General features: G+C 45.2%; 1 protein-coding gene across 1 annotated transcript in view; it reads right to left on the minus strand.

Moving 5' to 3' along the window:
- Positions 1-8,152, minus strand: part of UMODL1 (uromodulin like 1) — a 70,676-nt gene extending 62,524 nt beyond the window's left edge. The window contains exons 1-3 of the mRNA XM_030548408.1: positions 8,067-8,152; positions 6,711-6,758; positions 178-398 (exon numbers count right to left, since the gene is read on the minus strand). Coding sequence (XP_030404268.1) covers positions 178-398; positions 6,711-6,758; positions 8,067-8,152 — 355 coding nt within the window. The remainder of the gene's footprint in view (positions 1-177; positions 399-6,710; positions 6,759-8,066) is intronic.
- Positions 8,153-22,095: the final 13,943 nt, after the last annotated feature.

The following is a 22,095-nucleotide window of genomic DNA, read 5'->3' on the forward strand; positions in this document are numbered from 1 at the left end:
TTCTGGCAAAAGAGTAATGACAGGTTTTTTTAACTGGGGATTCTTATGTGGTCATTGAGACATAGCTGGGTTTCTGGAGAGCAGAAACAATCACTGGTTCATTTATCATAAAGAGACATCTCATCATATCCAAACTAAAATACTCAACATTTCTCAGCTGCATTGTGTATTACTCACCTGTGAAGACATTTCCTTTCCCTTGCCCTGTGGCTGTCCAGAGAATGAAGAAAGAAATAACAATGATCCGGGTCATTGTACCTGCAAAGATTGGCATCATTTTTCTTATTTCTTTGTTCTCAGGGAACAAAAACTCACTTGTTATTACATCCAGATTTTTAGAATAAGGAAAAATTTTCCTCTGTATTTCTCCTTTACAAATGGGTGATGACAACTGGCTTCTGAACAAAGAGAAAATCCAGTGGGTATTTCATCTGTGTAGTCTCATTAATGCTTTCCCCATGGAACCCTTGCATCTCAATTACCGAGCCTACCAGTGCACACCTTGAACCATCCAATGTAGTCATTTACAAAACAAAATATTAGAAAAACTGCTGCACTGGTCCGTGTCTATCCTTCTGAGCACCAATCCCCTTTGTACCTTGAACATCAGACAGACGGGAACCATATCTCACACAGTTGACTGTACCTCAGCATTCATTTTAAACCCAATTTTGACTCTGGCCAAATCAGAGCTGATGTTATATTATAGTTCACACCTGGAAATTATTGTCCGCAGAAATTCTACCTCTTGAAGTCAAAGTTATTCAAAATAACTGTGTATGTTAAAATAATGCTTCCCTTCTAACTTAAAGCTTCCTCACTGGCTGCTTTAGTGCCTTCCTCATTTTGTTGTGACCGCACTGTCACCCATGTTGATGGCCAAGTGAGAGCTAGACTAGGGCTGAACAGCGATAGGGCAGGATCAGGATGTATATAAGCAAATTCGGGCATCCAGAAACCCCTTTCTTTTCACTATCTAAAACAGGAATGTAAATTGCAAAGACAAATGGATCCACACTGTTCAAACACAATGTACAAGCATAGAAATTGTTCTCTTTTATTGAGAAAGAAAGAAAGAAAGAAAGAAAGAAAGAAAGAAAGAAAGAAAGAAAGAAAGAAAGAAAGAAAGAAAGAAAGAAAGAAAGAAATCCTCACTAATGAAATGTTATAACTGAGATTTCAGAATGAAGCCTGGAAAGTTAGTTATAGTTATGGTATGCCTACACCACACAAATAAATTAATACATAAATACAGTAGAACATCAGAGTTACCAACTGATCAGTCAACCACACACCTCATTTGGAACCAGAAGTACATAATCAGGCAGCAGCAGAGGCGGAAAAAGCAAATGCAGTACAGTACTGTGTAAACTATTAAAAAAATAAAGGGAAAGTTTAAAAAACAGACTTGACAAGGTAAAGAAACTGTTTCTATGCTTGTTTCATTTAAATTAAGATGGTTAAAAGCAGCATTTTTCATCTGCATAGTAAATTTTCAAAGCTGCATTAAGTCAAAGTTCAGTTAACTATTTAAAGAACAACCATAAAGTTTTGTTCAGCGTTACGAACAATTCAGAGCTCCGAAAAACCTCCATTCCCAAGGTGTTCATAACTTTGACATTTTACTGTAATGCTATATAGCAATAGTACCAATTACTACCAGTGCTTAAGAGAACTAGGTAAAGTTTCTTTGGTGACCACAACTGTGTGTTTAAAATCTCAGCCACAACAATGCAACCATACATCTTTGAACAATTACCTTGTTAGACCCCTCAAGTTAAATCGGTGTAGGCTTCCAGGAAACACGCAGAGGCAATGAGTGATTCAATAAGTAGTTTATTTCCCTCTGAGTCAGTACTGAGCCAGAGCTCCAGCACAGTATTGAGGACACCTAGCTGCTGTTGGTGCTACCCATTTGTTTTGATGCATCAGATTTAAGAACTTAGACCAGGCTGGGGAAAAATTCCCTAGAAAATTGAGACAAAAATGAAAAAAAATCATTTTCATCTGAACTTCCCACTGAACATTTTGTTTTTTAGTGGAAACTCAAATATAAAAAAAAATTCAGCCAAAAAATATCTGTTGAGTTGGAAATGCTAACACAGTGTCTCATGGGAGAAGTAGTTTGGGAGCCTCATGCTCCTATTCTCCTCTGTAGGCCAGGATCCCTAGTTGGACAACACCTCCCATGATGCACTATGGTATCTCCTCTTAGAGAGAGGAGGCAGTGCATTGTGAGAGTCCCTCAGCACCTTGCATCATAGTAGTCTGGCCAGGAAGCTCAGCCCAGCCCACAGAGGAGAAAGAGAACATGAAGGGTGACCAGATGTCCCAATTTTATAGGGGCAGTCCCAATTTTGGGGTCTTTTTCTGATATAGGCTCCTATTACCACCCACCCCCGTCCCGATTTTTCACACTTGCTGTCTGGTCACTCTAAGGACATAAAGCAACTGAACTACAACTTCCATTAGGCACCATAGCATAATTTCCAAATAGAAATATTTTGGGATTGGGGTGTTCATTTTTTCACTAAAAAGCCAACATTTCCTGCTGAAAATAGATTCTTTGTAAACAAAATTTGTTTTGCCAAAAGCTCAATTTTCTGTCAAAAAAATGTTGACAGAAAATTTTTAACTAACCCTAATAAAACTTAAGTCCTGATTTATGCTCCTTAAAAACTCCACAGTATTTTTGGAAGAACAGAGAAAGTTCTGCAATGTCCTGGAAAGATTCAAATGTAAGTCATTGCATTCTGCCAACCTATATTTCCACTGAGGTTTCAAGTACATGTGGTATTCCTCACTTAGGCCTGGGCTACACTGGAGAGTTGCAGTGCTGGTGGTGGCTTTACAGCGCTGCAACTTACTCACCGTCCACACTTGCAAGGCACATACAGCGCTGTATCTCCCTGAATACAGCGCTGCATGTACTCCACCTCTGCCTGGGGAATAATGACTGCAGCGTTGGTGATGCAGAGCTGCTCTGCAAGTGTGGCCGACAAAAGCGCTATTATTGGCCTCCAGAGGTATTCGGAGGTATCCCAGAATGCCTGCTCAGCCACTCTGCTCATCAGTTCAAACTCTACTGCCCTGGCCTCAGATGACCCACCCTTTAAATGCCCCGGGAATTTTAAAAATCCTCTTCCTGTTTGCTCAGCCAGGTGTGCACTGCAATCAGTGAATCTTTCCAGATGGCCATGCCTCCACGTGCCAAATGAGCCCCAGCATGGAGCAATAGCGAGTTGCTGGACCTCATCAGTGTTTGGGGGGAGGAAGCTGTGCAGTCACAGCTGTGCTCCAGCCGTAGGAATTACGATACCTATGGGCAGATATCAAGGGCCATGCTGGAAAGGGGCCATAACTGGGATGCGGTGCAGTGCAGGGTTAAAGTGAAGGAGCTGCGGAGTGCCTATTGCAAAACCCGAGAGGGAAACCACCGCTCCAGCGCTGCCCCCACAACCTGCCATTTTTACAAGGAGCTGGACGCGATACTTGGGGGTGATCCCACCGCCAATCCGAGGACCACGATGGACACTTTGGGGGGGGAGGCGGAGGCGGAGGAGGAGGGGGGGAGGAAACCAAGAGTGAGGGTACTGGGGTGGGGGGAAACCCCCCTGAGTCCCAGGAGGCATGCAGCCAGGAGCACTTCTCAAGCCAGGAGGAAGGTAGCCAGTTGCAGCAGCCGGTACTTGGCGAAGGACAAGCAAAGGAGTGGGTTCCCAGTAAGCGGCTTTTATTTTCAGAATGGAAATGTTTTGGGAGAGAAGGGAAGGTTAGGGCTGCACATATGCATGCCTAGATGTGGAATAGCCCATTGATGTGGTCTATCATGTCGTGGTAATCGACCTCAGTAATCTCTTCAAAAGTTTCAGCCAGAGCGTGGGCAATGCACTTGTGCAAGTTTGTAGGGAGAGCCACTGTGATCCTTGTCCCAGTCAGGCTAACGCGTCCGCGCCACTGTGCCGCCAGGGGTGGGGAGACCATTGCTGCACACAGGCAAGCTGCATAGGGGCCAGGGCGGAATCTGTATTGCTGTAGAAGACCCTCCTGTTCTTCCCAGGTGACCTGCAGCAGCGAGATATCTTCCAGGATTTACTCCTGTGGAAAATGTTGGGAGAGTGTTCAGTGTAGGTGCCCCCTGCAGCTGTTTGCTTTCCCCAATGCACAGAAACCCCTGCACAGCCCTGAAGCAATCAGTCCTCCTTACTCACCATTTTGGGGCTCCTGTGGGTTATGTGCGCTCTATTTGGTATGGGAAAATTATGCTAAAGTGAAGACTGTAAACTCCTTCATAAACAATGCTGCCTCAGTTAACTGTTGCCTTTTTTGCCTTTCCACAAGCGACCTTGATTTCTCAGCTGCCCGTGTTATAAACAGCTCAAAGACTCCAAAACCTCCGGAAGACGCCGCGAAAGAGCAAAGACGACCTGCTGCAAGCAGTTATGGATCACTCTGCCAGAGAGAACAAAAAACTGCAGGACTGGAGGGAAAGGGAAAGCAGGATCCACCAGAGAAATGCAGCGGCCAGGAATAAAAGCACAAAGCAGCTGATAAGCGTCCTGGCAGCCAAGCGGACTCTATCCAGGCGCTCGTAGCCATGCAGGCAGAGCACTACCACGCCGGTCCCCCACCCCCCCATCCCAAAGCTCTTTCCCTTGTGCCCCAATGTCAGCTCAAAACCCCCTTCCCCAGCATCCAAGTTCTTACCTCCACCAGCTGCTCCCAACACCTGTACGTTCATCAACCAACCCTGAGAACTACGACCTTTACCCTCTGCACTCAACCCCCATCACCATGCAGTATAGGCATCCTGAAGTGCAGAAGTCATTGCACAGCACTCCAGACAGGACATATTCAAACCTGTGACTGTACAGTTCCCCACCACACCCCCCTGCCCTTTTAGATTTCCAAAATGTTGTGTGTCTGTCAATAAAGTTATTTTCTTTTCAACAAATGAATTCTTGGCTTTGAAAACAGTCTTTATTTTTGCAGAAAGTCAAAGATACCTTAGCCCAGGAAAGAAACAGGCACTGCAAATCAGCTTAGGAAAAATGGATTCCTACTAACATTGTAACCACTGCACTTCACTCCCATGTTGTGGTCTGTTGGTTTTCAGCCTCAAATTCCTCCCTCAAGGCATCCCTAATCCTTGAAACCCTGTGTTGGGCCTCTCTAGTAGCCCTGCTCTCTGGCTGTGCAAATTCAGCCTCCAGGCATTGAACCTTGGAGGTCCATGCCTGACTGAATCTTTCACAGTTCCCTTCACAAATATTATGGAGGGTACAGCACGTGGATATAACTGCAGGGATGCTGCTTTCCCCCAAGTCTAGCTTCCGATACAGAGATCGCCAGTGCCCTTTTAAACCGCCAAAAGCACACTCCACAGTCATTCGGCGCTGGCTAAGCCTGTAGTTGAACCGTTCCTTGCTGCTGTCAAGCTTCCCTGTATACAGTTTCATGAGCCAAGGCATTAACGGGTAAGCGGGGTCTCCAAGGATCACAATGGGCATTTCAACGTCCCCTACTGTGATCTTCCGGTCTGGGAAAAAAAGTCCCGGCCTGCAGCTTCCTGAACAGGCCACTGTTCCGAAAGATGCGTGCATCATGCACCTTTCCAGGCCAGCCTATGTTAATGTCAATGAAACGCCCACGGTGATCCACAAACACCTGGAGAACCATGGAGAAATACCTCTTCCGATTAACGTACTCAGATGCTAGGTGGGGTGGTGCCAGAATAGGAATTTGCATCCCCTCTATCGCCCCTCCACAGTTAGGGAAACCCATTTGTGCAAAGCCATCCACAATGTCCTGCATGTTCCCCAGGGTCATGGTTCTTCTTAGCAGGATGCAAGTAATGGCCCTGCAAACTTGCATCAACACTATTCCAACAGTCGACTTTCCCACTCCAAACTGGTTCCCGACTGATCAGTAGCTGTCCGGAGTTGCCAGCTTCCAAACTGCAATAGCCACCCGCTTCTCCACTGGCAGGACAGCTCTCAATATCGTGTCCTTGCACCACAGGGTAGGGGAGAGCTCCTCACACAGTCCCATGAAAGTGGCTTTTCTCATCCGAAAGTTCTGCAGCCATTGCTCGTCATCCCAGACTTCCATGACGATGTGATCCCACCACTCAGTGCTTGTCTCCTGAGCCCAAAAGCAGCATTCCACGGTGCTGAGCATTTCCGTGAATGCCAGGAGCAATGTCGTGTCGTACGCATCAGGCGACTCGCTATCATTGTCGGACTCCTCATCACTTTGGAGCTTAAGGAATAGTTCAACTGCCAAATGTGATGTGCTGGCAAGAGTCGTCAGCATATTCCTCAGCAGTTCGGGCTCCATTTCCCACAGAAATCGCGCTGCACAGAAACCGTTGGGAGAGTCACAATGGCGCCAAACATGGACGGAAAAACAGTGACTGCTGGGATTTGAAGCGATGCATCACGGGGTGTTGGGACAGGAAGCAGAATGACCCGCACCTTTCCATCCCCTTCCCACAACCCACGGCATCAAAATGGGAAGAAGTGCTCTGTGGGATAGCTACCCATAATGCACCACTGCCAACACCACTGCAAATGCTGCAAGTGTGGCCACACTGCAGTGCTGGTACTGTCAGTGTGGACACACTCCAGTGCTTTCCCTACACAGCTCTATGAAGACAGCTGTAACTCCCAGCGCTGCACACCTGCAAGTGTAGCCAAGCCCTTACTAACCTAGATTGTTGTATAGCAGAGGTCTCAAAGTCCCAGCCCAAGGGCCATCTGCAGCCCAAGAACCTCCTCAGTGCAGCCTGCAGAAACTTTTAATTAAGTTCTTTCATCCAGCCCGCTGCCCTCATGGCTGCCAGCCGAGGGGCGGTGAGGGAGCAGGCAGGAGAGAGTTACATGCCCCTCCCCCCAATGTTGTTCCATCCTGCTGCTCCTGGGACCCTCCCAGGGGCTGCACTCAGCAATGTGTCATTCACTTCAGGCAGCTCGGCTCCCTGCAAGCGGTTCCCTATACCTGCTGTTGCTGGTGGAGCCATGGAGGAGAGACCCATGCAGCCACGCTTCCAGCTGTCTGCAGCAGGTGGCACCCCCTGCAGCTCCCATCGACTAGGGGAAAGGGACAGAGATACTATCACTAGTTACTGGGCGGAGTCAGACATGGAGGCAGCATTATTAATTGCTGGGCAGAGTCAGCATCACTAGTCACCTGGTAGAGTCAGCTGGGGCAGCATGAGACCAAGGAAGTGAGGGAAAAAGGTGGGAAACGGGCTGGGAGGTGGCATGAACAGCATATGCAGTGACATTATTGGCCTGCTGGGAGGATTTGAGGACTGGTTCTGGCCCTAAGGTAAACTGAGTTTGAGACCCCTGTTGCAGAGTGTTGCTTTAAAACAGCCATGGTATTCCAGAGTTGGCTGCATAACAACTGATACCTTATCCATCTCTGACTTGTGAACCTAGCATTTCTGTAGCTAAAGCATGAGCCTCTGCATCTCGCAGCAGAGAACCAATGCTCCCAATTCTGAAAAGATTTATGCACATGCTTGAATTTAAGCTTGAGTATTGAGTAAGCACATTGACTGGGATTAGTCACATGCCTAAAGTTGAGCATATGGGTGAGACTTTTCAGGATCACAGCTCAAGCCTCTTGCTGGCAGCTGTAGAAGGCTGATGTCCTCTGTGGGCCAGGCACTTAACAGTGTGTTACAACAGCATGTCAGTGACAGATGAAATGACTCCAGGATAAATAAGCAGAAGCCAATCCATCCTGAAGTCCTTAGCTGACAAAATTCCCATTAAAGTCAATGGAAGCTTTGCCTGTTAATTAATTCAAAAATGAACATGGTCTCCAGGATTTGTCCTACAGCTTGTTCTGGGGACCTGTGATTCACATTTCCAGTGTTTCTTATGTGATATTACTGTTTAGACACATACAACTTTAATTTTCAATAATGTCTAAACACAGCTATGGAGATCACAGAGGCCCTGTAAGATGCTTAAGTAGGAGTCTAATGTTAAGCATGTAAATCACCCTTTAGAAGCCAACAGGGCTACTCACATGCTTAGATGCTAGACATGTACCTTGATGAACTGCGGATAGAATCAAGAGATTGAGAAAGACCTGCTAGGTCATCTAGTCCATTACCCAAATGGTATGAACTGTGCATAGTTTAGCATTTTAAAAGAAAAATGTCCTGAGAATAAGCATCCAATTACAAATCTTTCAGAAGTCTTCTTGCAGAGATTCCCATGGCACTTGGTGACTGTGTTACTTTTAAGAAGATTCTTCCTATCCCAGGAGGCAGGTTGATCAAGTTGGCAAGAGCAAATGGGACAAATGCCCACTTTTGCCAAAAAGGTGGGGTGCAGTGTGGAGGAATATATGGGAGGTGAGCAGAGATGCCAGCCCTATGCAGGGAGGAGGCTGGGCTGGAGGGGGAGAGGAGGAAGGGTTCCGGTGGGGGGGGAGGCGGCAGGGTTCCAGCAACCAGTGACAGCCTCCAGCCAGGAGCCAGCAAGGTTTGAATGACTAGTGAATAGTGATAGCCTCTAATGAGGGTGGGGGGAGCAAGGTTTGAGTGACCAGTGAGAGTCTGGGGGAGGTGCCTTGGCAGCAGCTGGGGACAGCCCCAAGGGCAGGGCCGGCGCTCCCATTTAGGTGACCTAGGCAGCCGCCTAGGGCGCTAGGATTTGGGAGGGCGGCATTTTGCCACCCTCAGCAGCAATTCGGTGGTGGGGAGTGTCATAAACAGATGGTTAAGGGTTAATGTCTCTTTTACCTGTAAAGGGTTAACTAGCTCAGTAAACCTGGAACACCTGACCAGAGGACCAATCAGGAGACAAGATACTTTCAAATCTCAGTGGAGGGAAGCCTTCGTCTGTGCTTTTTGGGGTTTTTCTTTGTTCTCTCTGGGTTCTGAGAGGGACCAGACATGTATACAGACTCTCCAATTCTCTGAAACAGCCTCTTCTGTTCAATTTAGTAAGTACCAGTTAGAAAGGTGGTTTAGTCTTTTGATTGTTTTCTTTATTTGCAAATATATATTTTGCTGGAAGGATTGTATCTCTGTTTGCTGCAACTTGTATTTGTGCTGGGGGGAGGATTCTCTCTAGTGTCTATAAGCTGAAATACCCTGTAACATTTTCCATCTTGATTTTACAGAGACAATTTTTACTTTTTTTTCTTTCTTTTATTAAAAGCTTTTCTTTTTAAGAACCTGATTGATTTTTTTTATGCTGGTGTAAGACCCAAGGGGAGGGGGTCTGCACTCACCAGGGAATTGGTGGGGGAAAGGAAAGAAGGGAGGAGGAAAAGCCTGATTTCTCTCTGTGTTAGGATGACTGTCTCTCTCTCAGGGAGAGTCTGGGAGGGGGAGAAAAGGCGGGGGAAGGTGAATTTCCTCTCTGTTTTAAGATTCAAGGAGTTGAATCACAGGGATCTCCCAGTGTTACCTAGGGAGGGGAGAATCTGGGAGGAAGAAAGGAGGGGGGAATGGTTTATTTCCCTTTGTTGTGAGACCCAAGGGGTTTTGGGTCTTGGGGTCCCCAGGAAAGGTTTTGGGGGTCAGAAAGTGTCCCAAAACACTATATTTTTGGGTGGTGGCAGCTTTATCATTTCTAAGCTAGTAGTTAAGTTTAGAGGGGTTCATGCAGGTACCCCATCTTTTGGACGCTAAGGTTCAGAGTGGGGAATCATACCTTGACAGGGAGTCCTTCCACGCTCTGGGTCTTCGGTGGCAATTCTGCGATGGGTCCTTCACTCGCTCTGGGACCCACCGCCAAAGTGCCCCGAAGACCGGGAGCCGCGGAAGGACCCCCACCTAGGGCGCCAAAAACCCTGGCGCTGCTCCTGCCCAAGGGTGGGGGCTCAGGCAAGCAAATGGGGCCTTCCCCGTGAAGGGGGAGGGGGCTCTAACCAGCCTGCTCGGTGTCTTATTTTCCCTTTGGGAAATATGGTCACCTTAGGCAACATGTGTGCTGCAGTTTTTATAGTGATTTAGTGGCAAGAAGTCAATAGAGAGTGAATTAATATAGGTAAGTTAAGCACATTCATCAGCCATTTGGAAGACTGTTTATACAAATATTTAAAGGTTGATAAGCATTTCTAGATTTTGTGTTCATACCTAGGCAGGGATGAAAGTAACTTAAAGGACTTACCGGTATTCTGGAGTCCTTATGGGGGGGGGGAGGCTCTATCAGAAGAGGCGTGGTCTCTACTGGAAGAGACGGGGCCTTTAAATCCCTGGGCACTTTAAATCAGGATTTAAAGAGCCCAGGGCTGGGGCTGTGGCAATTTAAAGTGCCCTGGAGGGTAGCAGCAGTGGGAGCCCCAAGCCCTTTAAATCGCCACACGAGCCCCACTGCTGGAGCCCTGGGGTAGCAGTGGCAGCCAGGAGCTCAGGCAGGGATTTAAAAGGCCCAGGGCTCCGGCTGCCACTACCACACCGGGCCCTTTAAATCATCCCCGGAGCCCTGCTGCAGAGCCCTAGGGTAGCGGCGGCAGGTCTCCAGCAGCAAGTTAAAGGGCCCAGGACAGTACTGGCGGCTGAGCCCCTCGCCCTTTAAATCATCGCCTGAGCCCTGCTGCCACTATCCCAGAGCTCCAGCAGGCTCCGGGGACGATTTAAAGGGCTCACGGTGGTAGCAGCTACCGGAGCCCCAGATCCTTTAAATAGCCGCCAAAGCCCCACCGCCACTTCCCCAGGGCTCCAGCAGCAGGGCTCTGGCAGCAATTTAAAGGGCCCAGGGCTCCAGCCACTGCTGGGAGCCCCAAGCCCTTTAAATTTCCACCAGGGGAAGCCAATCCACCCCGGTACACCGTACCAGTGCATACCGGCTTAGTTTCACCTCTGGACCTAGACCATTTTTTTCTGTTCATTTCCCTCTAGGTCATGTGTTGTCCCTCAAGAGCCTAATGGAAAGATTGCTAACTGCTCCTTTGGTGGAGGGAAAAGAGAAAGAAGAGAAAAAACATGCAGTGGAATGAACGCTCTCACTCTGGTCTACCAGCAGCGTGTTGTGCCAAACTCTGGGAGGAGCTCATTGCAAGGGCTCAAGCTATAACATTTGCAGCTGCTCAAGCATCCTGACTGCTTTGTTGATATTCTCTGCAATTACATTTTTAATATATTAATTTGGCCAAATAGATGCAATTTGCCCAAGGATGGGCTAACTCTGTCAGGTTAAACCAGGGCAAAAATAAAATAAATGAATTAAATTAAGAGGTAAAGAAGCAGGTTGTTTCAGAGTGGGAACACTGGATTTGAATCTTCTAGGTTGGGAGGTTTAATAATTTTATTGCAGCTGAAAAGTGACTTGCCCATTATAATTTGTATGTACTTACTTCTTTTGACATGTTCAGCTTTTATTTTAACTAGTACTTTTGAAAAGGGTATGGAAACAGATTTCTTTGTTTGGTCCCAGGCATTTGATTGCAGAAGGTCAATTGATCTAATATTCACTTTGCTCTATAATTACTTATTTTGTATTTCAATTAGTAACAGCTACTTGAAATATCCTTAGGAGCCATGCTCTGTATGTGACAAGACAGAGAGTGGTTTACACATTTAGACCCAAAAATAGAGGGCTGTGCCCTTGGGTTCCAGAGGAATCCGATAAAGGCCTTTACATACTACTGGTACGGATGTTGTTTTGTAACTAGTTTGACAGCCTCATCTGGCTAGAGCTGGCAGGAAATTTTCAAACTAAGCAGTTTTTCATCATAACATGCCAATTCATTGAAACCAAAATGTTTTGTGGAAGTGTATCAATTTCAATTAACTTCTGACAATACGGTTTCTTGCTAGCTCAGCTGGAGAGCTGCTGAGGAGCCTGGGCTCCTAGGAGCCACTGGCCCCTTTCTGAAGACCGCCTGTGAACTGGGGACCATAAGACTCCCAGGGTCTGCAGCTGTCCCATCATGTAAACTCTCTGAGGGTCAAAGACTCCAGGGCTTCCAAGCTCCCTGCCATGGAGCAGGGAGCCTGGAAGACCTGAAAGTCACAGCTGAGCTGGGAATCTTGAAGCTTGGGCTCCCAGGCTCAATTTTGGTTTTAATGACTTTAAACAAACTATTTCAATTATTTTGTAATAAAATAATTTCAGATTTTCCCTTTTGAGAGAAGTTTTGAATTTTCTCTTTTTTGTTCCAAAATTATTCAAAATTTTCATTCCATTGGAAATTCTAAATAATTTTGGAACAAAATACAAACTTGAATTGGGTTGAACACAAAGTACAAACTGGGTTGAATTTTGTCTGTAACAAGGTCACTGCCTACACACAGACTACCCCCTTCATTAGATGGGGTAGCTCTGCACCACCCTGCCTCCTTTTTTCTTTCCCCTTTTGGGGCCCCTTGAAAAACTCCATAGCCAGGTTTTGTTGGTACAGTGACTTTGTTCTCCAGCTAGGTCATTTAACAAAAAGTCCACCTTTTCGGGGGTATGCCTGTCCAAAAGGAGGAACACAAAAAAAATTCAGAGTCTGCACCCCAGCCTCAAGCTGGGCCCAGCCCTTCCATCCTGAGGATCTGGTCTGTCTTCCACCAAGACACACTTCACAAAGCCCTCTAGCTCAGTTTTCAACCTTTTCCAGGCTTTTTTCCATCTCCCCTCCTCCACTCCCCCAGCTCCTTTGGGTTACTCCCTTCTCCTTTGCTCAGCAACAATTCCCAGGGCTTCCTTCCTAGAGTCTTCCTTCTCCTCTCCTAGATGAAAAATAGCCTCTCTAGGCCCTCATATCTTTCTTAAGAGGCCTACTTAAGCCACTTGACTGCAAGTCATGTGACCTTGCTGTTTTTCACCACCTGCAGAGGCTAGCTAATTGTGTCACAGCTGAGGCTGAGGTCCATCTCCTCGTAAAGATCCAGCCACTCTATGACAGCATGTGATGCTTCCTGTGGGATAGCACACGGTTATGAGCTATGTCACTATCACCTGCCCTATGTGTGAGGAAGACTTGTCAGCACCTGCCGGGGTCAGCTCCCCAACTCCATGAGCCATGCACACAACACAAGCACTCCCCTCTAAGCGTTGCGGGCCCTGCTGTCATTCTACAGGTTAGCAACAGGCACGCTCCAATCCTCAAGCTCTCCAAATGTCTCCCTGGAGTGTCCAGTCCCTGGCCCACTAAACCCTCTCCGTATATGCTCATTCACAGCTCCCAGGGAAGCAGTACATTTCAGCTTACCAGTTCCACCTCAGATCACCGCTCTGCCAAACACATACAAAACTTAGATTTGCTTATAGTGAAATCTAGAATAAGTTTAACAACTCACAGAGATTCAAAGTAATAGCAAGAAGTAGTATTGGAAACAAATGGTTACATATAAAAGAAAGTCATAACACTCATTCAAGAGCTGAGACTTAATTAATGAGATACTCTCATGTCTCGCAGAGTTTGGCTTATCCAAAATCCTTGCAGCACTTTTCAGACAGGCTTCGCCATGATCTTCCTTTGATGACAGTAAGGCCTGTTCTATGCTACAAAGTTAGGTCAGTGTACGTTGCCTTGTGTCAATCTATTGATGTATGTGTCTATACTCAAATTTGCCTCTTGCCAACATAAGCACCCTATTATGGCAATGCAGTACCGCCACCTCCAAGTCGCATTGAGCAATGGTTGACGAATTGTGGTTGATGCAGTGTGAGTGTAGACACTCTGTTACCTGTGTCAGTCCTGCCAGTCCTTCAGTAGCTCTCCCACGATGTCTAACAACTGACAGCTCTGATCACAGTTGTGAACTCCACTGCCTAGGGGTCAGAGAGATGGGAAGCCACACCACCCCTTTTAAAACCCCTGTGTATTTTTGAAGTGCCTTTTCCTGATTTCCCAGCCTGGTGAGCACACCTAGCAGCTCTCCCTTGTTGTGTGCAACTGCCTCTCTGACAATGCTGGCTACATGCTCCAGATGAGCTCCTGACTGGAGTAGACAGGCGATACTGGATCGCCTGGGCCTTTGGAGAAACTAGGCTGTGCAAGCATAACAACGGACCAGTAATAGAAATGTGGACATCTATGAGCAGATTGCATGGGAGAATCAGGAGAAGGGACCATCAGTAGGGCTGTGTGAAAGTGAAGGAACTGCGTCAGGCATATCAGAAGGCTAGGGGGGGCAACAGTCAAACTGGTGGTGAGCTGCAGACCTGCCCCTTTTACAGTGAGATTCGTGCCATATTTGAAGCCCCATCAGCACCTGGCAGAGTATTATACATATCTCCCAGAAACCCAAGGTGCAGACATCTTCCATGAATACTGAGGAAGAGGAGAATGTAGTTCCACAAGCCAGGACTCCACTGCATTCTGGTCAGTCCCAGCAGCTGAGTATGGCTGAGCCTGATGCTGGGGAAGGAACATCAGGTAAGTGCGTAAATGCATTTTCCATTATAATGTTTAAACGTACAGATGGTGCCTGACCCCCAGCTTAGCAGGACAGAGATATAGATTTTTCCTCAATGTATTCAACTGGAAGAAGTAGCTGTACAACAAACAGAGATATTGGTGTTATCTGCTTTTCATTCCCCTACAGGGTAAGTGGAGCAGTTTTTTTACCTACATAGGGATGTACCTTGAAATCCTCCTGAGAGATCTCAATGAAACTACCATGGAGGTACTCTGTAATCCTCACCTGAAGATTTCTAGGGCTGGCAGCCTTATTTCCTCCTCCGTGCTAGGACACTTTCCCACACCACTCTGTGATGACTTTGGCAGGCACCTTTGCCGTAAACAAGCTAGTGGCATATAGGCCCAAGTGGCTTCAGGACACTAGCAGCAGCTGTGGTCTCTGTGCCTTTGATACCCTCTGGAGTGAAATATCAAATGAAATCGCCACCGCCTATGGAAAACAGTGCCAGTATTCAGCACCATTGCCTTATGCTCATATCCATAGAAATAGGGGTTTAACTGTATTGTTTCATGCAGCCGAACAACTCCTTCCTCATTCTCCCCGTCCTCTCCTGCCTCTGGTGGGCCAAACTCACCATGACCGGGACTGGAGAACAATACTACGTGCTCCAAAGCTTCAATAAGCATCTCTTGTTTAAAATTTTAGGAGAACAAGGGAAGGATGTTCTAAAACTTCACTTCTGTTTTCCATTATGACCATAAATCCAATGATACCTCTGTGTGTTTTAGCTGTAGCTGCTGTGGCCTTGAGGGGTTCCCCTCCATACACACTGAATGCCAAACTATGATACGGAGGAGAAAGAAGAAGAGGACTCAGGAGGACATGTTCTCCGGTATCTCACAAGGCAGTGCTGCATCTGACCATGAACAGAGGGCCTGGATGGTGAACATTTCAGTCAGCTCAGATAGGGCAAGAGCAGACAGGAGAAAAACCCAGGTGTTCCCGAGGAATAGGAGCGGGAGATGCACCAGGATATAATGGGGCTTCTCCAACAGCAAACACAGATGCTCCAGACTGTGGTTGACCTACAGGTTCAATTAGCACAGGCTTGTCACCCTTTGCAGTCAGTGGAGAACTCCATTTTAGCACCTCCCTGCATCCCACAACAATCAATGGGGCATCAGGGGCCACATTCTTACTCCTACCCCTCCACACAAGGGGATAGTTAGGAATCACAGCTTCACATATACTGACCTGTGAGAGCCAGGGTTAGTGTTTATGTACAGCTGAAATAGACATGAACATTCTTTCACCTTGTTAAGGTCTGTTCCATTCATTTATTTCAGAAGTTTTTACTGTATTCGTTTTTTAATAGCAGAGAGGATTTTTGCACTGATTTTGGTATGCACTAAAATCTGTTTTGTTGGAAAATAATTCATCTTTATGACTTCACAACATATGCTGCAGAATGCCTAGCACTGCTGCCAATACCCACTACTTGTTCTCGTGCAGAGCTCCAGAACTCATAGGATCAGTGACAAACACAGCATAATAATAATGTACAGAGAGCAGAACAAAATGAATAGGTGCATTACCAGTGTTATATCATAGATGTATAGCAAGCACCACACCAATCCCTATAGCCCCAGAACTTTAGGACCACAGCCCACCACACCATATTACTGTGGCCCATGTTTAAAGTGCTCTTTCAAGGCATGGTGAGAGAGCCCTGCCCACACAGTGAAATAATAGTGTTACAAACTGGTCACACAAAGACAACCACATACCAACCGAAGCCTCTGCCAAGAGTGAGACATGTTTAGCTGCCATGGCTACACACACCATATTTAGAGCCAGCAACTGTTCACAAACTTAGTTAAAAGTTCTTGTGCAGACAGGAACTAAAGCTAAAAATCTAATTTCCCCAAATACCTCCAGGACCCACTACTGTACAGAAGCCTCATGTGGTGAAGATACGTCCAGAGGCAACAATACTTTAGTCACCCTTCTGCACCAGGGAATCCTCCTGCAACCTCTTCAAGTTAAACCCGTCTTCTCCCTGCAGCTTAGTGAGGGACTGTGTTTTCTCTCCCTCTCCCTACTCAGAAACTCTCCTTTTCACTGCTGCACCCTTAACTTCATGAATGCCACAGCCTTTCTGCCTCCTCTTCGTGACATTGTTTCAACATTGCCAGCTCTCCTGTATGTGGTGGTTTGCTTAAAGCCACAGCTCCTGAAGTTATGTGATTTCTGCAGGCTCTCTAGTTTTATTGTGTGAAAAAGTAAGTTTCTAGCCCTTAAGGGTTGGGGCGGGGGGTAGCTTAAAAATGTGACCCCTAAAGGTTCCAAAACCAGCAAGTGAATGGAGAGAATCCCCACATTATTTTTTAAATTTTGTCATTTTTAAGCCAGTCTAATGACTTTTGAACATTTGGGGTTGACAATACTGGTGCTGGCTCCTTTTGTTTTCCCACTCGTACCTGTCCTGGGAGCACCCTAGTCCCTACTGTTCCAACTATTGCTGAGTCCCTTCTTCCCTCTCTCCACTACTTCCTGTTCCTCTTTGGAACAGCTTCACTTATTAACTCATTTAACTTGCCTGTTCCCCTCTGCCCCACCCTTACCCTGACTCCTCTCAAACTCTTTTAGACCCCCACACTAAGCACCTCCCCCTCTCCACCTTGTCCCTTTTCCCTCCCCCCACTCCCAACTGGTGTAAACACCAAGGAATGAGAATTAATTAGACCAATATAATGGGGTAACAAGACAAAACTAAGAAAGGGAAATACCTGTTAGGAAAGCCTTTCCAACAATGGAGTCTGTTAGGCTGTGGGATGATATTTAAAAATTAGCCTACAAAAAGAACTACTGAGTGTACTCTAGGGAATAATCATAAATTGGCAGAGAAAAGGCCAAATAGCTCTTTTTCCATCTCTGGCTTCTCAATTCTATTTTTAGTTTAATATCACACAGCTCCAGTGAGAAGCCAAAACTAGTAGAAGAACTTTTCATCAAGAGCAGCCTGACATTATTCAATAATAAATATGTTTGAATTTACCAAATATATTTTGCTGCAGCAGTAGAACCCCATCCTGCACCAGTGAGGTCAATTTGCATTTTGTTATTTACTTCAATGGGAGCAGCATCAGACCCTTAGCAGGAAGTAGTGGATTTTTTTATTCTTTGCAGTGTCACTCACAGGAGCATAATGCTACCAAATATGATCTATAATAATCAAAGTTAACATCTGAAAAATTAAAAAAAGGTAAGCCAGGAATGGAAGGAAGATGATATGTGCTTATTTTTAATATACAGTACTGCTTTACCTCCCTATGGCCTTAAAAAAGCCAGAGGTAAACAAAGGCTAACAATGTATTCCCAAACATACCACTACTCACCACAGCCGGGTCAAATGCTGGAGTGACTTATATGCTCTGCAGCTCCATTTACTTTAATAAAATAGCACAGGACACATATAATTGCAAATTCAGGCCCAGCTTTTTAATGCAATTATCACTATCAGACCTTTGGGGTCACTCCTTTGTAGTGTAACTCCACTGAAGTCAACAGAATTACACCAGAGATGAATGTGCTCGGTAAATCTTGCTAGTTGATATAAATAAGCTGATCTTCCACAAGTAAACTTCCCATAGTAAAAAAAAAAAAATCATCATTCCTATCATTCAAGATTCAGACCTGCTCCATTTCCTTTCCTGTTTCAGAAAATCAATTTTCATAACTGGCATCTTTGCCTAATTTCATAAGCAGTGAAATGTAAGTTTCCAGAATCCTTCTTCACATTCATTCCCCAGAATAAGAGCACTAGCTTGGGACTTGAGAGACCTGCGTTCATTTCCCACCTCTGCCACAGACATCCTATGTGACTTTGGGCCAAATCTATGCAAGACCTTTTGCCTGTGTAATGTCATTTAAGAGTGTGATTTGTTTGCAACATTTCAATACCAACACATGCCTTTGTTATACTTGCATAAAAGTGCTTTTGCTGTCATAATTTAGTTTGCTCGGGGAACCAGTATAAGCCATACTGGCAAAAGCATTTTTTTGCCAGTATAAGCTGTGTCTATGCTAGGATGGATGGTTTGCTGGTATAGCTACACCGATATAGTTATACTGGCAAACATTTTCTAGTGCGGATCTGGCCTTAATCCTGTTGTGCCTCAGTTCCCCATCTGTAAAATAAGGATAATAGCACTGACCTACCTGACTGGAGTGTTGTGAGGATAAGTACATTAGAAATTGAGGTGCTCAGATACTGCAGAAATGGGACCGAAGTGACTGACAGACAGACAGTGATATACTCAGAAAAGTCCTCTCATGTAGAACAGTCTCTTACTGTATTAAATTACTTGCTCTTTTTTAAACCAACCCACGTTTCCATAGGCAAGTTGTTTTGTTTTTCCTCTAATATGGACAGCTATATAAAAATGATTCATAAGGAAAAAAGGTCTTATTGGTAGCAGCAAAAAAAAATCCCATGAGTCAGGAGCAGGTCATGCTGAACATTTGACTGATCTTATATCTCTGAGTGAACTAAGATTGTGTAATATTGAGGTCATTGAAGCACTCATTTTCTGTAGTTCTTTGATGGTTTAATCCTGCTCAAAATGCAGACTTTACAAAACCTAAGAGCAGAATAAGACCTCACACTGTATTTAGGAAATACTGCTGGAAAGAAGACATCCTTTTGAAAAGTTCTTATACAAGAAATAATGCTGCTTGCTTTTTGTTTGCTCTCAGTAAAAAACAACAGAGTTCTCAATATGAAAGCAATCCAAGGGACAGAGCCTGCCTGCTGCTATGCAGGTTCACTAGTGAGGCAAGATGGCACAAGAGCAGCCTTCCCTCCTGGCTCTGCCCCTACCGTTGTGCAGGACCAGATTCTAATTTAGGGCTTGATTCAGCAAACTATTTAAGCCTGTGCCTATGTTTAAATACACACATACTTGATGTCAATGAGGCTACTTACATGCTTAAAGTTAGGCATGTGCTTAAATACCTTGCTGGATCAGGGCCTTAGTGCTCAAGAGCGGCAGACCCTTCCAAATGGCAACAGGACCATGGCAGCTAGGGGACATGATCAAACTACTGCTGTGGCATAGTCTCTAACACATGCTAGCTAAGGGTACATGCTGCTTCTTTTCAGCCCACTTCTTGTCTTCCTAACTGCCCCATTGAATCCTTTCCTGACCATTAAGATATAAGAAGCAAAGTATGCAATAACCAGACTTCTTGATTCCCCTCCACTCAGTTTTGGTCAATTAGCCCTAGTTTACAACTAAGGAATGTCTAAATAACAAAAATAAAATAAAGCAAGCTTAACACCTGAGGATTTTATTTTTGATTGCAGAAAACATTCTATATTATAGACCTTAGAGAATTTTTCAAAATCGCTTTAGGTTCAGATTGTCCCAAGCTATAGGTGGGTATGAAAGGTCTTTATTTATTCAAAAAGCTTTACTACCACACTGTTTACCAAGAAAAAGTTTTCTGTGTGCTCTAGTACCAGTGTCAGTAAGTGACAGACAGACTTATAAAGAAGGATCATCCTGAATCTGCAGCACTGGATGGAGATAAGCACATTAAGGCTGGGTCAAATTCCGATCTCTTCACTCACTTCTTACTCATGCCCACAGCCCAGTTAGCTTCAGGAAAGGTTTGCCTGAGTAATGACTAAGGACAACAGGATCTGTCTCAGTGCTTCTGAGGGTTAGAAGGAAACCAGCAGAGTTTTTCCAGTAGTAGTTCCAGAGAATTAATTGGATCAATTTACAGGAAAGTATGTAGAGGGGTGCCTTTTCTTAACACCTTGGCATTGTAACCCTCCCAGACAAAGACTGGATTGCTAGTGTACCAAGTGAGGGGGGGGGGTTAAATAAAAATGAAACAACCAAACAAACAAAATCCCTCAGCTGCAAGGAGAGAAATAAATTGCATGCCAAAAACAAACAAACAAACAAAAAAACCCAAGCTACAAACAGAAACTTATTTCTTTGCGTGAATTTGAACACACTGAGAATTTGCCAGTAGCTCCATGGTTCTCATTTCTGGATCTGAAAGACTGGTTTTTCTTTATTTTACAAAAAGCATTTGGATCCTCAATCATTTGTTTATTAATTTTTTTTTAATTACACTCATTTTCAGATTCAGATTATATAATTAGAATGGAAAAGCCAAACACGTTGTGGCTTCTCTGCTCCTCACCTTCCACCCCTGTAAAGTTTACATTAATACGCTTTGTGAACCACAGCAGTAAGTGTTACCAGAGGGCCAAAACTGAGTAATTCAGACCTGATCAGAAGGCACTACCAAGTTAAAACTCAACATGAGTAACTCTGCCATAGGCTTTTAGAAGTGGTGTTCTGATCCTTGATATTTACATATATGGATTTTTCCACTCTTTCTTTCTGCCACCAGATGACCTCTGTAATATGAAGGTAAGATGACCAGATGTCCTGATTTTATAGGGACAGTCCTGATATTTGGGGCTTTTTCTTATTTGGGGCTCTTATTACTCCCCACCCCATCCCAATTTTTCACACTTGCTATCTGGTCACCCTATATAAAGGGTCCATTGACTTCAAAGCATTTAAAAAACAAACAAACTCCTAACTATACAACCACATTCTAGCCTGCAAGCAGGATTCATTTCACCAGGTATCTGAGAATAGATTTCAAATAGAGACCATTTTCAATTAGGTAATGGAACAGCGCACATCCTACTAATTGTAGCCTATAGTCTTCATACAAAATGTACCCTTTGCCTTACTTTCAGCAACAAGGAAGAAGCTTCCATTGGCATACACGGCACTGGAACATGATTTTCACACTAGTCTGGGTGAACTATCCTTCTGTCTCAACACAATCTACTCTGTACTCATATTTCCATTTCTGATGCTAGGAAAGTTGTGTGGCTGTCTCCACACCCTCTGCTACAGAGAGCCACTGCCTGAGCTAGGTAGCACCCCCTAGCTCTCCAGATCCCAAGGCAAGTAACATCTATCCCAGTTCCCAAAAGCATGAACTGCTGTCACAAAAAAATAGCAGTTTCTCTATAACACTAGAGTGTTGAAAAGAGATGTTAAAAAACACTAAATACTGGTTTGGAATGACACCCTGTATTGCATCACAGGCAGGTACCCCATAAGCAGGGATGGCTCTAGGAATTTTGCCGCCCCAAGCACGGCAGGCAGGCTGCCTTCCGCAGCTTGCCTGTGGAAGGTCCGCCGAAGCCGCAGGACCAGCGGACCCTCCACAGGCAAGCCGCCGAAGGCAGCCTGCCTGCTGCCCTTGCAGCACTGGCAGAACGCCCCCCGCGGCTTGCCGCCCCAAGCACACGTTTGTCATGCTGGGGCCTGGAGCTGCCCCTGCCCATAAGAGAGACATAGGAAAGTACCAAATGAAATGGACAGTAGGACTTCCCTTGAGTTGCCTATGATGCATACTTGATCAAGAAAAAAGAGAAGCAATGAGACATGCATAGGAAGAAAGTGATGTTCTTTTTGAAGTTGGACACTTGGAGGCACATTTTTACAGGGGTCTCAAACTAGATTCTAAGTATTCTGACAGGAGAAAAGATGAGGCAATAACTAATAGAATGCACATTTTTATTTATTAAGATTCACAGAACACAAACAAACTGAAAGAATTTCAGTTACTTTATATTTTTTAAAAACCCTCCTTTTTTGGTTAGAGATCAAGAGCAGTTGCTACTAGAGAAACTTTCCATGTTTCCTTCCATGCTGATC

This window comes from Gopherus evgoodei, chromosome 1 (assembly GCF_007399415.2).
Source record: "Gopherus evgoodei ecotype Sinaloan lineage chromosome 1, rGopEvg1_v1.p, whole genome shotgun sequence".
Lineage (NCBI taxonomy): Eukaryota > Metazoa > Chordata > Testudines > Testudinidae > Gopherus > Gopherus evgoodei.